Source organism: Carassius carassius, chromosome 32, assembly GCF_963082965.1.
Source record: "Carassius carassius chromosome 32, fCarCar2.1, whole genome shotgun sequence".
In the NCBI taxonomy this organism is placed as follows: Eukaryota; Metazoa; Chordata; class Actinopteri; order Cypriniformes; family Cyprinidae; genus Carassius; species Carassius carassius.
Window position 1 is genome coordinate 4,728,382 of NC_081786.1, and position 15,984 is coordinate 4,744,365.

Below are 15,984 nucleotides of genomic sequence, written 5' to 3' on the forward strand. Positions count from 1 at the left end.
ATGAATTGTGCTGTTTGAAAATGTGAATCCTACATCCTGTTTGCTGTCTCAATTCAAATCCAGCAAAGTAATAGCCATTTAAAAAGTATTCTTAATTCAAATCTAAATGATTTATCATTTATCACCATGAAAATACATTTTATGTGATAAATGGGGCAAAAAATGACCAGACATGACCATTTCCTCCGTTGATTCTAACAACGGTTTTGTGCCATCTTACTAATAATCAAACACAGGCTGATTAACCGCCTGCAAAATGATTGAAGTGTTTCACCAACATCCCAAATGTATATTTGAGCAGCGAGGCAGAATAAATTTGCATATCAGGAGCGTCTGGTGAAGGGTTGGTAAATACTCTGTTTATCTCTCATTGTCATTCCAACCAGTCTATCTAAATAGTGGCTCTTCTACAGTGTTACGGCCTAGGTAAAGTTATTACGCAGCAGCCTGGCATTATGGAATAATGTAAATAAATGTTTATGTAGATAAATGAAGAAATAAATACATGTAAATAACTAGTTATGTACTATATTGAGCATTTAGACATCGGGAAGCCTGTAAAATAACTCTTTATTCATAAAAACAGACACATTCTGACAAAAATGCAGGAGGAAATGGTTGTAGCAGAAATAGTAAACAAATCAGGCAAGCCTTATAAATGTAAAATAACACAATTACCTTTTTAATAAGATTTTGGTTTTGTTGTGATTTGAGACCAATTATCATGTATAATTTATTACCTTGTGTGAGTTTCTCCTCTAAGGCTTTTGATAAACTCTGACATCGGGATGTAGCTGAAGACGTTTCTCCTAAAGAGGATCTGGAAGACAAAAGATGTCAAATGTATGAATATGCAAAACAAACATATAAAATCAACATGATATCTCTAACAGCAGTGCACTCTGTCTGACACATGAGGTGAAGACAGGTACAGGATATCGACAAACTGTACATCAATGACACTGCTTTGAAGGACCTGCATGTTTTTTTCAAAGTGCTGAGTAAAGCGACCACATGAAGCAAACATCAAAGACCTTCAAGAGTTCTGACTCTAAGAGAACAGAGTTAACTCTTTTTACAAGGTGTATTCTTTTGCAAAACAAACACAACTATCAGTATCAAGAGTAAATAAAAAATGCTACTTGAGTTGTAATATACAAACACTATAAATGGTGAAAATATAGCCATGATGTATTTAAACATTGCAAATTTAGCTAATTCATCATTTCAGTGTACTTCCGAAACACCCACAGAATTCTAGTTTAAAAAGTATAATGCATTGCATACCTGTCATAAATAATAACTTAAATACAAGTTTAAATCATCAACTGAGCCAATTCAATAGTGAAGTGCTTTAAAATAATTAAGATATTGCATGCATTTTCTGCACAAACATTTCACCTGTAACTAAATTACATTTGCATCGCGCTAAAGATGAGCAGCTGATTTTTAAACATTGTAACACCGTTTTGGATTTAGAAAACACATCTCTGCAAAGATATCATTACAGCGTGTAATCATCGCCTGCAATGTACACTGATAAACATTTCGCACATATTAAAAAATCGTCCTTAATTGTAACACGTGGAAGAAAGCCATTGACAAACAGTGTAAAATGAGCCGAGGAAGGCATCTTTACCCAAGTTGTGGTGTGGTCTCTGAACAATGGTGCTTTACAGGGGACGGCAGCCTTTGTTTCAGTTCTTCATTGACTTTAGGATTAGCTGGAAATATATAGAAGGGATATGATTAATTTCACTGCGGAAAAAAAAATGCTTTTCATAACAGGCTCTAGCTCACTCCTTTTCCATTAGACTTAGAAAGGTTAGTATTAATTACAGCCTGTCAATATGATCTCGGGGTGCTTGGTGGAGAGTAATCTTTAATAACCTCTGGAGTAGAGGCAGCAAAACAAGACAGGCGGCTTTTAATTTGCCGTGTGAAATTATGCTTTAAGACTTTGTCTTTATCTCATCCACTGTGTACCAGTGCTTTACCTCGCAGTTTATGGAGGACTAATGAACGCGGGCAATTAACAAAGCATAATCCCACCATGCAATCGTTTTAATGCTTTTAGCTATCAGAAAAGTAAACAGCCATTTAATACAGCTCAAGCCATATCAGATCCAAGTCAGGAAGCGCCAATTAAAGCGTCATCTACTCAGGTGTAATTAAATAATGGTGGATAATTTAACGGAAGCTAATTCATAAGCAAGCAACAAACAGACAGGAGGCAATTAGCAGGAACGCTGACATTCAGAGGCAGAGCCTGTTGATCGCTGGCGGTAGGAGCCGTGGTGGAGAGCTTCCCTCTAGTGGTGGAGCTTCTGAGACAAGAACTTCTTAACACAACACACACACCGGGGGCTTACAAACGTAAACACTTGCCATTTCAGTTCTGTCAACTGTAGGTGCTTTGCGGTGTCACATTTACAAACCAAATGAACGCGGAACGTCTTTGAGAAAGGGTTGGACTGAACCTGGCAAACACAAAATGTTTCCCTCGTGTTTCCTGGTCGGTTAAACCAGGGAACCATTTCGGTTAGGAAAACCTTGATAGGTTGCAAATGCCTTCTAAAGGATTTTTGCCACTAGGATTGTCAACATTGTACTTATGAAGAGCAATTTCTAGCCAAAGCATTAATTTAGAGCCTAAAAAAATGTTTCCCTGAACACATGGTATTTTATTAGTTTCTAATTGTAAAAATGACCTAAAATTTCCAGTTCTTCTAGATTTAAGGAATTTTTACTCTTAAGCATTATACACTTTCTGTGCTGCTGAACTGCTCATTATGTCTACTAAAAGACATTGAATTGACATTTCATTTACTGTGCTGATGTACACTACTGGTCAAAAGTTTGGGGTCAGAAATATTTGTTTTTGGAAGGACTTAGTGGATGCATTTAATCGATGAAAAGTGACTATGAAAACGTTTAAGTTACAAAAGATTTCCATTTCAGTAAACGCTGTTCTTCTGACCTTTCTATTCAAAAAAAGAAAAAAATTTTCCATAAAAATAACTGTTCAGAACATCTTGAACAGCAAATCAGCATTTTACAATGATTCCTGAAGGATCATGTGACATGGAAAACCAGAATAATGACTGTAGAAAATTCAGGTTTGCATCACAGGAATAAATTACAAGTACAACATATTTTACAGTACATATACTGTTTACTGTATATTTAATAAATGCAGTGTTTGTGAGCTTAAGAAAAATTTTTATTTTGTTTTTTAAAACTGTTAATTTGTTAAACTTTTAAGAGCACACTACCAAAGCACATAAATGACCACCAAGTTAATAGAAGTGGACTAAAAGAGTGCAGAACGTGTTTTGTAGAACAAAGTATTTTCACAAAAAAAAGAACCCAAAAAGGCACTCTACAGCATCGCTGTGAAACCCCCCTTTCGGAACTTTTATTTTTAAGAGTGAAAAACCCAACTATTTTAAATTCCCAGCATCCTTGAAGATGGTATATGTAAAAACCACGGTACAAACAATGATCAGGTTCTTGGGAAAAGGAAACAAAGGTCATGAAAACGATATAAAGAAAAGAAAGTTGGCAGAAGAGAGCTAAGAAGACATAAAAAGTGAGTGCTCTTGGGAGGTTTTGTGCGAGGCGGGTGCGGGTGACCCCTGGGGCAGATGCCAGTGGAACGTTATCCCCGCGCTGTAAGCCAGCACACACAGCTCACACCGCTCACACGCTATTCAGCTCAGACACAGTCAGGCGTGAACGGACAACTGGCTTTTTGTGCCAAACACCACAGGGCTCCATTAATCTCAGTGATAGACTCGGAGCGGGAGCTGGCCCCGCGCACCCCACTTTCACAGAGAAAGAGAGGACGACGAGGATGAAGAAAGACTTTAAAGATAGTAGGTACGGCTAAGACGTCTGGTAATCCATTAACACTAACAAGAGAAAGCAGCTTTGGAAAAGATAGAAAGGGGATAAAAAAAAACAACGCAAAGCATACAAACCTGACCTTTTGATGTTCACGTAATTTTCAGAGAGTCACATTGAACAGTTCCCAGAAAAGAGCGCTTTACCAAATAAATTTGGACCGATTCATTGATTGACACCGTTTCCTGAGAGAATCACCCCCAAGGAACTTAATGAAACTGATACTATCCAATAATCTGATATTGAAAAACAGGGAAGAGCTCGTTCTGGCTTAATGAAAGTTTGAACTGTGCTGAGTGCAATAGGAAGCTCCTGCTCCTGATGGTGAATTAGCATCGCATCTACATTTTCTACATAATCTGCAGGAGTTTCATGACAGATTAATGAGCTATTAGCCTTAATGTGCGCAGGGCAGTGACGAAAAACTACATTCACGCCAAAGTTTGCAGAGTGTAACATGCTACAATGAAGCCAATAACCAGTCTTTGTGTATAAACAGTGGCTCCACGACTAGTTGAGGAGCTGATTCATATCAAACCATGGTTTAATCGTAGTTTATTCTTCTGAATTAAATGCTAAGACAAGTTCAAATAATTACATAAATTACAAGCCTAATAGTTAAACTGTTAAAAGTAGTTAAAGGCCACTAATTGTGATTTTTTTTTATGTTAAAATACTTTGTTTTATTTCAGCTTCATATCCACAAAGTATAAGATATTCATAAGTTGCCCCACAAATATAAATATTAAGGTATACAGTAGCACGGTCTCAACCAATGGTGTGAGCTAAGGACAGGACTATCTGTCTATCTTTGACTATCTGACTATCTTTTTTCGGCCAATGAGTTTTATATATGGATATATATATGCATCTAATATCCTTTTTGATTTTACTATATTGTGGTAATTACAATGTGAAAGCCTGTTAGAGCAATTTAAAAACGTGTGTCAAATCATGGGAAAATGATACAAAAAGGAAGCTTTTCAGATTTAACCATCACTTCCTTCAGATAATGTTGAATATTTCATCCATATTCATTCACGGGGATAAAACGTGAGTAAATAACGAAACATTAATAGGTTAGAAGCTCGCATCAAATGTAAAAGATGGCTCAAATCTTACAAAAAAGCATTTGCCACTTAAAGCCACTTTATCCTTCCTTCAAACTTTTCTCATTTCAATTTGTCCTTTGCTGTCGCTCAGTGATCTTCATTTTCCTGTCTTGTAGACTTTAAGCTAATTGCCTCGGTGGGCTACTTATTATTCATGTACAATTATTGCAGTGTAATGTCTTTAAATCCTTTTAAATGACCATTCATTCGTCGCATTCATTGAAAATGCCTTTGATGTCTGTCAAAGATGGAATTCTTCAAAAAGAAATGTCTAAGCCCAATTTCAATCGCTCGAAGAGGGGGGTTTGGCGCTTCCCTCTAATATAAACTAAATTCCATTAATTTTTTAAGCTGCATTTAATGCATTTCCTCCGCAAAAAGTTTCCAGATTCTTCAGGCTGTCATTTGTATTCCAGCTGACTTTATGAATATTAATAACAGTGTTATCCTGATTAAACGGGCTTCATGCGGAATCCCCGTGAATCTATGAGCTCAGGATTCTCGTCTTACCGAATCTTTATGAATTTTGATACGGACATTAATGTGGAGAGAGTCTTAAAGCAGGTTTAATTGTACAGCATGCTTGTGATTTAGAAAGAAAAAGGCAGACATGAATTGATTTGATATGGATAAACAGGCTCTTTTATATGGGGAGGTGCGGACAAGCACCTGGGTGCACCCCGCCGTGTAATTTGATTGTCACGGGCTGTCGTGAAGCTTTGAATGGTCTTGACTTTTCCTGGATCAAAAGATTTTATTGACTCGCTGACAGATATTAACGATAGAAAGTGTTTTCGTCAATCAGTTACATGTGCAGTGAGTTGATTCTCTCTCACTGGAGGGCTGGTATTTGTTTCCTTTTTCCATCTGTGAAAACGGTTTCTGACTCAAAAATAACTGCAACTGAATAAACAGGAATGAAGACAAAACTTGAGTTTAAAAAGCTGCAGAAGTTAAACATAAAAAGCAAACTACATAAAGTCAGAGAGCACTGCCGATTTTATTCTATTGTGATTTTTTTTCTCATAAATAATCATTAATATAGAAATACAAAAATATATTACATTTAATATTTAATTATGTATCAAATGCAATTAATAAATATTTTATATAAATACATTTAAATTAATACAATTCATTCATTCATTTTATTAATTATATTTTTAGCATGAAACAGCATAAGAATGTGAGTGAAAAGTTGAACTGAAATATTTACATATTTTGACAATGTCATATTATTAGACATGTTCCACTTGAGCAGTCATAAACTCAGTGGTCTCAGATAAAAAGTATAAAATAATAATAACATTTTTGTATTTATTTATTTACGGGGTGTCAGTTTTCGAATCTAGACCAAGATACTATACCAACTATAAGACAGATAGTAAAAATGAAAGTTAATGACTCTTCAAATGGATGCTGAGATCAAAGTGAGGCTGCTCAACATATGTGGCACAAATAAACTTCAAAACAACACCAACTTTGTACCCTGATTTCATATTTAGCTAAAATGCCACAAAAAAAGAAAAACAAACAATTCTCAGCTTGTGGAACTCCTAACTAAAAATATTGATTGGATCAGGTAGATGATTAACCAATCCTGATGAAAGATAAAACTTGAGGGGGTTTAGAGCAAACCAACCCACTCAAATAGACTATAAATCAAAATGATCGTATTCTACTTGGAAAGCTTACTTGTATTCAATTGAATCATCATCTTCGGCGACATTTTAGATGGGAGCTCTAAATCATGTTTGAGACTTTGTTAAGTCATCCTAATTTTACTTGTGATGAGCATAGAATAGTTAGGTTTTAACAGTTAAACGAGCAGCTAATCAAAATAGAATAATAGGAAACCTCCAGGAAAATCAATGTCACTTTATTGAAGGTCTAAAATTCTATAGAAATTCAATAGTCTCTCAAATGAAAGCATAATTCCTCGCATTACTTGAAAATTCTCCAGGTAGGCCTTATGTTTCTTAGATGATAGAGACGTCTAGCAGGGAGAGAGGGATCTGTGAAGCAGGACAGCACATCTTACGGGTGTAAAGCTCATTCTCAGAGCAGGCGCAGTGATAATTGAATTGAGCCTGTGGGAAGTGAGCTAGCGCTAGCATCTCAGATCTCTCTGATGGATCCGTCCTCGGTGGCATCTATCAGGCTGCGATTCACTGATCCTTCTGCATTAACGGGGGAGGAGAAATGACCCTCCAAATCTACTAGGATGAGTGCCTCAATTTCCCCATATCCAGCTAATTTGGGTGAGAGAGAAGCGTGAGCCACGCTAGGAGTAAAGAAAGTGCTTCCCCCACCCCACAACTGCCTTTAAACAGGCCTGCTTTGAATGAATAAAGGAAGCAGGCAAAATGCCCCCCAAGATGTGCAGTAGGATAAACCCTGAATGATCTGTATTGTGTGTTTGATCCAGTCAATTATCAGTTATGACATGAGTGATAATATTCAAGCCAAATAGAAATACTTCACACAAAGCAAATACTAACGCAATCATTGCATAAAATACACGTAAAAAAATGACAACTTGACACAGTCAGACTAATACAGATAAACCTTCATTATCAACTAAACCAATGTTAGAATACATTGCATTGATAATCTGATCAAGTCACATGACTCCTATGCATAACGTACAGTAAATATTTGATAGATATGTAATATCTACATTTATAACAAAACCATTTTTTATCCTATAATGCTGTGCTTTGTAAGGTTGAATACAGCATTATTGCTATAAATGATGTTGGGAAATCAAAGTTGTATTATTCATATGAAATCTGGAAAGAGTAAAGATTAAATTTCACACTTTATATTCAAGAAATGACCCTTGACCTCCAACCTGACCTACCCATAATGCTGTTTTTGTATTAAACTCTCTCTCGCACGTCCATCATCAATCATCTCTTAATCTATTCCTAAATTTAAGAATTAAAAAAAGTTCACTACACTCAGTGCACAGTATTTCATACTTCGTACCAATACTTCTCTTAAACATTAGTTTAATGCCTCTCTTACATTATGCAGAAAATGAATTGTTTCAATCCACCTGGAGCAATTTTTTTGTCACTTTTGACAGCTTGATTTGCTGACAAAGTCAGGTTGTCACAGCTATTCACCGAAAATTAATTTTAAAAGGTCTTTATTTGTAAGCACTTAGACAAACAGCACATTTTATTTCAATTCTGCGATTCGATGTCAAGAGTGAATATTTCAGCGATTGGAGAATTCATCTGCTGAATGTAACCTCAAAATTGGCTGTGTAAATATGGACTAAGCTGAGATTTGCATTGGCTAACATTTGGAAGGGAGAACAGTTATTTAAGGATGAGCTTAATGCAGTCGATATGCGAGCAAAGGAAGATTTCACTCATATTCCTAACACTGTTACACAGTCCTAGAGAAGACAATCCTGATCCATTTAATTTCCTGCAGAAGCGTTCTAGGTCCCAAGTTCTAGGTCATGATAAAAATAATCATTTTATTTTCACCACCTTTGCTCATACGCCGATCAAAACAAAATACTTCAACCGCATTCCTTTCCACGTATTAGTTTAAAAGCATTTTAACTCAGGCACAAAAACATAAGGAAACAAAGCCTTATTGTGGCAAGAAAGATTGTGAAACTAGTGCAAGGTGGCGTCACCAGCCATGAAACTGTTATTGCTCATCAAAGAAACGCCAAACAGGAGAGGTGGGGCTCAGGGAAGGAGTCAACTCAAGGTCAGCTGTCTTATGAAAGACATTCCAGCCAAGTGTTTCGCCTTCTCGACTCAGTGTCGCTTCTACCGAAAGCTGTGCAAGTTTCGACTCATTGTCTCTGTAGAGCCATTCTCTAATAATAATAAGCCAATGGGACTGCTTGTCTTTGTACATTTGTTACTGTCTCCTTAGAATGAACAATTAAATAGCATTGGCTAAATAAACGTGAATTGTTTTTTTAAATCAACTATTATATATCCGTTTTTTTTTTGTTTTTTTTTCATGTTTTGCACATTATGCAACACTTTCTATAAATGGGCAATACCTTTGAACATGTGTTACTTTCTTCTTAGAAATGAATAAGGCAGCTTTGAGTAATAGCACTGGCTTTATAAATACAAAAATGTGTTAACCTACTATATGTTGTTTATTTCCTGTATTTTCTGCACATTATGCAACACAGTATATATAAATATTGGCCATACCTGCATTTTACAGGGATAGTCACAATAAATAAAATAAAGACGATATTTTAAAGAATGTAGGTAACCAGACTGTTGCTGTTCCCCATTGACTTCCATAAAATGAAAAAAAAAATTCATGTTTGGTTACCCACATTTTTTAAAATGTCTTCTTTCGTGTCGTGGAACAACTTGAGGGTGATTTAATGATGAAAGTTTTCTCAACTATTCTTTTAACTGGTCTCCAACAAAATACTATAGTAATTATTGTAATATATATCAATTTGAGCTTTATATATTGAATATTGAATAAATAAGACAATATATTGAATAAATAAGACAATATTTGTCCTCTCTTATTTTATCATACTGTCCAATAAATCATATCTGCTTGGCTTATAGACAGAAATGCAAACTTTTAAAAAATGTAGTTATTGTCCATTTAAAAGCCATATTGGCTATTATGAGACACAGTAAAATCTCCTTAGATTGTTTGCAAAAGATCTCATTACTTCATCACAGTTTAACAGCAGGAAAAAAGCTGTAGCCACTTGCTGTTTCGGTGGAAACTACATTTGCCATGGTCATTTTTTCTAAGAAGGAGACAAATGGCAATAAACCACTTTGATCCTTCTAATGACAACACAGATGCTCCCATAATTTCCATAAATTTCCATCAATGAAAAACTTTCATATTAAGTCAAAATGTAACCCTGCTTTTTAAAAGCAACACTGAAAGGACTACAAAATCCAGCGTGATTGCTGTGCATGTCACCTCAGTGCCCGGCGCTAAAACACACACATAGCTAGTGGTGCGAGGATCCTCAACAAACACATCTTCCTTTGTTCAGGAAATCCTTTCTCCAACACGAACTGCAAAGCTGAACTTTGGGCAATGCAGAAGCATCAAAACCAAACACAGCTTTTCTTTTTTTCACCCTGAAGGATAAGTGATGCTCGCGGCTTCGACCTGTCCTTCAAACAAACCGGCTTTAAACAGCGGGACACCAAAGTGAGAAAACACTCCAGGACATTCCAGGGTTCTTTTCCAACTGGAGAACATTGGGGAACAAACAAAGTTGATATAAATGTGTGATATTTGGATATGGCAAGCACTTGGGTGACGTCGGTGCCACTGTGGGACACATGCAGAGAGGCTTGTGGGAGGTATTGTGTGTTCAGGGATGTACATCACTGCAAATATTTACAGAGCAGCTGATGTACAATAGAGGAATCACATGACTATCTCTGATGAATATGTGCTCACATACATGTGCTTAGATCAAATCTACACCAATGATGCTCTTCTCTAAAGAACGAACAAGTTATTAGGAACTCATAACAAGAGGACTATGCTTCACTAGCCCTCAGCTAGGTCCACATGAACTGACCTTTTCTTGCTGATTGTGAGGGAAAAATACTTAGAGCTTTATAATTTGAGGCCAGTTCACACCAAGGTCAATAACAATAATGATAACGATAAAGACACAGTAAAAGGACAGAGGAAAAATATCGCATTCATTTACAAAACATTTTTTTTCAGTTGATGAATGACAAAAACAATGACAACTGCCTTGTAATAAGAAGAACGTTATTTTGCGATGATGTGGATGCTAATACAAACATCATCTTTGAGAATAATGTGAATTACCAACCAAAATCCCCTCCCATTCTCATCAATGTCATGCAAAATAAAGATATGTATTTCTTTAAAGGTTAATCATTTTTACATCATAGTATTTGATATATAACAATTTAAGCAGATTGAAATAAAAATAAAATAAAAATTTATTACTTTAATAAAAAGAGAATGTAAAGAGAATAATCATTAAAAATAATGTTATCTGAAAAAAAAACATTTTAAAATAAATAAAATACAAATAAATAATGTTGACACTTATACAGTTATCATTATAATTATTGTTCTTGGTGTGAATGGGCCTTTATTAGTAGATGAAAACATGACCAAATTAGCAAAAATATTTAACCGATAAAAATGCGAGAAATGTATAATTATGTGAAAGACGGGTCTCTGAATTCTGCTGAAATTTATGAGAGCATAACCACATAATTTTTACATAAGAGTTTATGCAGCTATTTGTATTTTGAACACAAACAGTCTGCTATACTGCTTGATATTCCAAACTGGTATTTGTTATCATATTATTTTAATTTACTATTATAATCATAAATACATTAGTTTGTAGCACAATTTACTACACTGATATTTACCTGTAGCGGCTAATGAATCAGAAGACTTACATATTCAAAGAAAATAACTTCATTTCCGCATTGCAAAATAAGGTGGATACATGAACAAAGCAAATTTTCAATTAATTTTTATTTTAATGACAGGCCAAAGCTTTTCAATCCTCTGTTCCCGCTCTCTAAATAAATGATCCAACTCAAGTGCCAACCATCTACGCCCAGTATTTCTGGTTGTCGTAGGTCTGTCTAAACATTCTCGAAATACAAGTGCGTAAAAAAGCAGTAAAAATGCCACTCTGTGAAAGTGGACCACCATTGTTCGGCCAGCCTCCTTTGGGAGGGTGAATGTGTTGAAAAGCAGAGGGGAGGCCAGGGCAACAGGACCAGGCACTCCGTCCTCATTACTACTTGATGTTTGAACACAGGCCACAGGAGTGACTGTTTAAATTGCTCCCTGTTCAAACAGTTCCCAAGCATCTGTGGTTCACAGCAAAGTAAGCCTTGTTTGTTTTCCTCTCTGTTTCATGGGCCATCACTAGGTCGTCTGGAATCCTGCTCACAACTGGGTGGTAGGAGTGTTAGCATCATATGAGTGTCAGTCCCAAACAGTACAGCTCTTAAGGATTCATGTATCAGAGCTCCTGTGATGCTGTTTTGAACTGAATTTGCTTATTTCATAATAAAAAATAAAAAACAAGCAAATTACAAGGCTTAGGGGCCACTTTACTTATTGGGTTGCAAACCATATATTATTTTAAAAAAAAGGCCTGAAAATCCTCATATCTGGATTCTTAGTTAGCAAAACAAAAAACTACAACACAAAAGTAAAACACAAAACTAAACTTTTAAACTATATATTTTTTTTCTATTTTTTTTCAATAGTTTTTAGAAGAGTTTAAACTGTTTTGACTTATGCAAGAGAGATACAATCTTCAAGAGACTGTATAAAATCACAGAAAACAAATGCACACAAATTGATGAATAATATATATATATATATATATATATATTTAAGAATGATATGAGCGAATGAAAAATGTTAAGTGTAACGACCATTAAATAATTTTAGTTTATGACTAAATAATTTTAGTTTATTATTATAAATAAATATTAAATTTTTTTATTTATCTATTTATTTATTTTTGCATTGTGAGATTTTCATTACTGTCATTATGGTCATGCAAAATAAAAATGATATATATTTAAAGTGTTATTGTAGGCTTTTGTTTGTTATAAAACATTATATTAACTTAAATCAGCATAAATTAGATTATTATACATATAATAAAATACTATAATATAATATACTAATATAAATACAACAAAAAAAATTCAGAGCCTCAGTTATTCCTGCTATAATAAATGAGCATGTAAAGAGAAAACATTGAGAATAATGTGAATGACCAACAATAAATAAATAAATAAATAAATAAAACAATGAAACATCCACATTACATACAGTACATTAGAGAGAATCTGGGAATGTCATAATGCAAGAAACTTCTAATGGACAATTCATCTTCATGCAATATAATATAATATAATATAATATAATATCTTTGGATTAAAAATATGACCTGAACATGTTTTCATAAAGTTGACCCAAACATCCACAAAAAAAAAAAAGAAAAAAAAAAACGTAATTTCGAGATCCTTTCAAGAGATGCCAACCTCTCGTTGGGTTTTATAGTTCGAGTCTTTGTATGTTTGTGAGTGCGCTGGCCTGGTTTGTTTGGTTTCAGATCACAGTAACCAGGCTTCCACAGTTAAGCAGTGCCCATCCTAGGTCTATTCCTTAAACCAACACAGAGACACAAAAGAGGAGGACAGAGCCCTGAGGAATCCCTCTGTCACTGGCGGACCACCCACTTAGGGAGCAGACAAGCCTGTTAGGCCACACGGCACTCCATTCTAGGGATTTTGAACTTCAATGGGACCCACAAGAAAGCCGAAGGGGTCGCCAAAGCGCCTCCTGCTCTCCGTGAAGCCAAGCTCGGCGGAAAGTGAGTGAGATGTGATATCAGAGTGGGTGGCTGTTGGAAAAGCCAAGCAGGACCACACCGTTACTGCCGTAAGAGGAGCTGAGCTGATGGGACCAAACAGTTCGTTTATGTTTCCTGACCAGACGGCCCACACATGGGGAGGGGGGCGTGACAGGTTATGTCAAAGGTCGATCCACCTGCTAAGAACAAAGCTTGTTGAGACTGTAGCCCTATTTCTGCTCTTGTCGGGAAGGCAAATTCTGCTCCATAGGAAACTTAGCGTGTTTGTTATGATGGACTTGGTGTGTGTGCTTTGAATTTGGACTACAAAAGGACAGTTTACCCATGCAAGAAAACAATCCACCATCTCAGTTGTAATAACACGACCCAGCCTACAGCAGTCCGCTTATCCCAAACCATGTCAGACAAATAAAATCAGCAGGGAAACAGACGCACGAGAAACGCAGTCTGACAGGCGTGAAATTCGATTTGGGTTCAAAGATGTGCGGTCACTCTTATTTGGTTGTTCTGTGTCACTTTGAAAAACAACTACCAATATGGGATATTCAATGGACGATAATGCCATTTAAAGTAAGCAGTGGTTGATGACTGATAAAATGTTGCTATATATCTGCTTTTTACAATATAAGCATGGTGAATAGGCTAAAATGTATACAACTGCTGAAACATAAATACTTATTTTGCACATTATATAGTAGAAATTCACACAAAAAATACTAATTAAATACAATAATCCAATGCTGTTGATAGATGTTTTTGTTGTTGTTAATTGTCCATTTGTTTTGCATGCTATATACTATAATTATATACTATAATATATATACTATAATTCACAATAAATAAACAAAGAAACAAATGAACCAAAGCTGTCGTGGATTTGACAAAGCAGCACCAGTTGTTGTTGTTTTTTTTTGTTTATTGTCCAGGCTGGCATAGACATAAAAGAAAAATCTAAAAATATCTAATGTCAGATTTATATGTAAGCTAACTCTTACTATAGTCATCTCACATATCAAATTCATTTACATTGGGGGAAAAAAATTAACCCATTTAAAACTTTTGAAACTATGATAAAGAAAATTACAATTAACAAAACAGCTAATTTAATGAAATTATATAAATGATAACTTATCAAAGAAATGTTATGATACTTCCACAAATGAATAATAATTATTTTTGATTGCACTGCATATTCAAAAGTTTAATAACTGAATCTGATATCCTAATTAAATGACAATTATAAAACAATTCTGGTTCACTAATTTGATTGACACATATTTATTCAAACAGTATTGAATTTACTTTCCTGTTTGTATTAATCCAACTGTCTGTGTTTACTAAATGCAAATAAAGTCATGATTTAAAACATACTTTCATTGGCAGGGCAAAAACAAACAAACAAACAAACAAAACTTTTTTGCACTGTTCCGATAATATTTTTTTGTTTACAGAACTGCTCTCTAATAGCAGTACAACACTTACAAACATGCTGTAACAGTGCTCAAATTGCCATTTAATCCTATATGTAATCCTAATATATATATATATATAATGTTCAAAACACATTACTCTCAGAATTGAATCAGCAATGTTCTTCTGGTTTTAGAGGAACATGCACATTGTTATGTTGATGTCGGCTAACTGCCACTTGTATCCAATATCTATACACTCTTTATCAGTGGTAAAGGATAATAGCCTTAAACTAAACAAACATTCAAGCTGATTAAAGAGAGAATTGGGTGGGCTTGATGCTTCATGCTTATCTGCCACCGAAAAGGAAGGAGATGGCTTTAATACAGGCGACTGCAATGCAAAACTTCACACAAAAAAAACCCCCTACAGATAATATTAATGATCTTAAAACATAAGTTGTTTGCGTGAGTGGCAGACACAATGTCTGTGCACCAAAAACACACAAACCCATAAAAATGAGGCATGCAGCCATATACCCAGAGGCGCACATACACACTCTTGGCGTCTAAGATATCAGGATACATGCTAAGTAGATCCTGTTCCAGGTCTCGGCCTCCACCCATCACTTAGGATGTTACGCTATGGGTTGGGCTCTTCTACTGCAGGATGTGTCAGCACAACAGAGAAACAGCTAACCTGGCATTAACTCCGTATTAAACAAATACACGCAACGCAGAGGTCATGCTATGAGGGTTCGAACCATCGGTGGCCTTTCCGGTACAATGCACAGCGAGTGACTGAAGCTCATATGATGATCGGAGAAGCTCTCCAACATATATACATAGATTAGATCATACACATAGAGACTAGACAGTGCGAAGACAAAGCATAAAGAAGCAGCAATAATGCTTTAAAACAAATGAACCACTGTTACAATTATTATATATAGAAAACGTATAAAATATATATATATAAAATAATTTTATAAAATATATAAAATATAAAATACACACCCACTATTGTTCAAACGTTTGGGGTCAGAGTTTGGGGGTTTTTATGTTTATGTATCTTATATTCATCAAGGATGCATTTATTTGATCAAAAATACAGTAACCACAGAAATACTACAAAATATTATTACAACTAAAAGTAACTTTTCTATTGTAA

General features: G+C 35.2%; 1 protein-coding gene across 2 annotated transcripts in view; it reads right to left on the minus strand.

Moving 5' to 3' along the window:
• The window catches only part of mipol1 (mirror-image polydactyly 1), a 69,155-nt gene that overhangs the window by 47,559 nt on the left and 5,612 nt on the right, over positions 1-15,984 (minus strand). For both annotated transcript variants that reach the window (XM_059519940.1, XM_059519941.1), the window contains exons 3-4: positions 1,640-1,724; positions 741-820 (exon numbers count right to left, since the gene is read on the minus strand). In XM_059519940.1, coding sequence (XP_059375923.1) covers positions 741-820; positions 1,640-1,724 — 165 coding nt within the window. The remainder of the gene's footprint in view (positions 1-740; positions 821-1,639; positions 1,725-15,984) is intronic.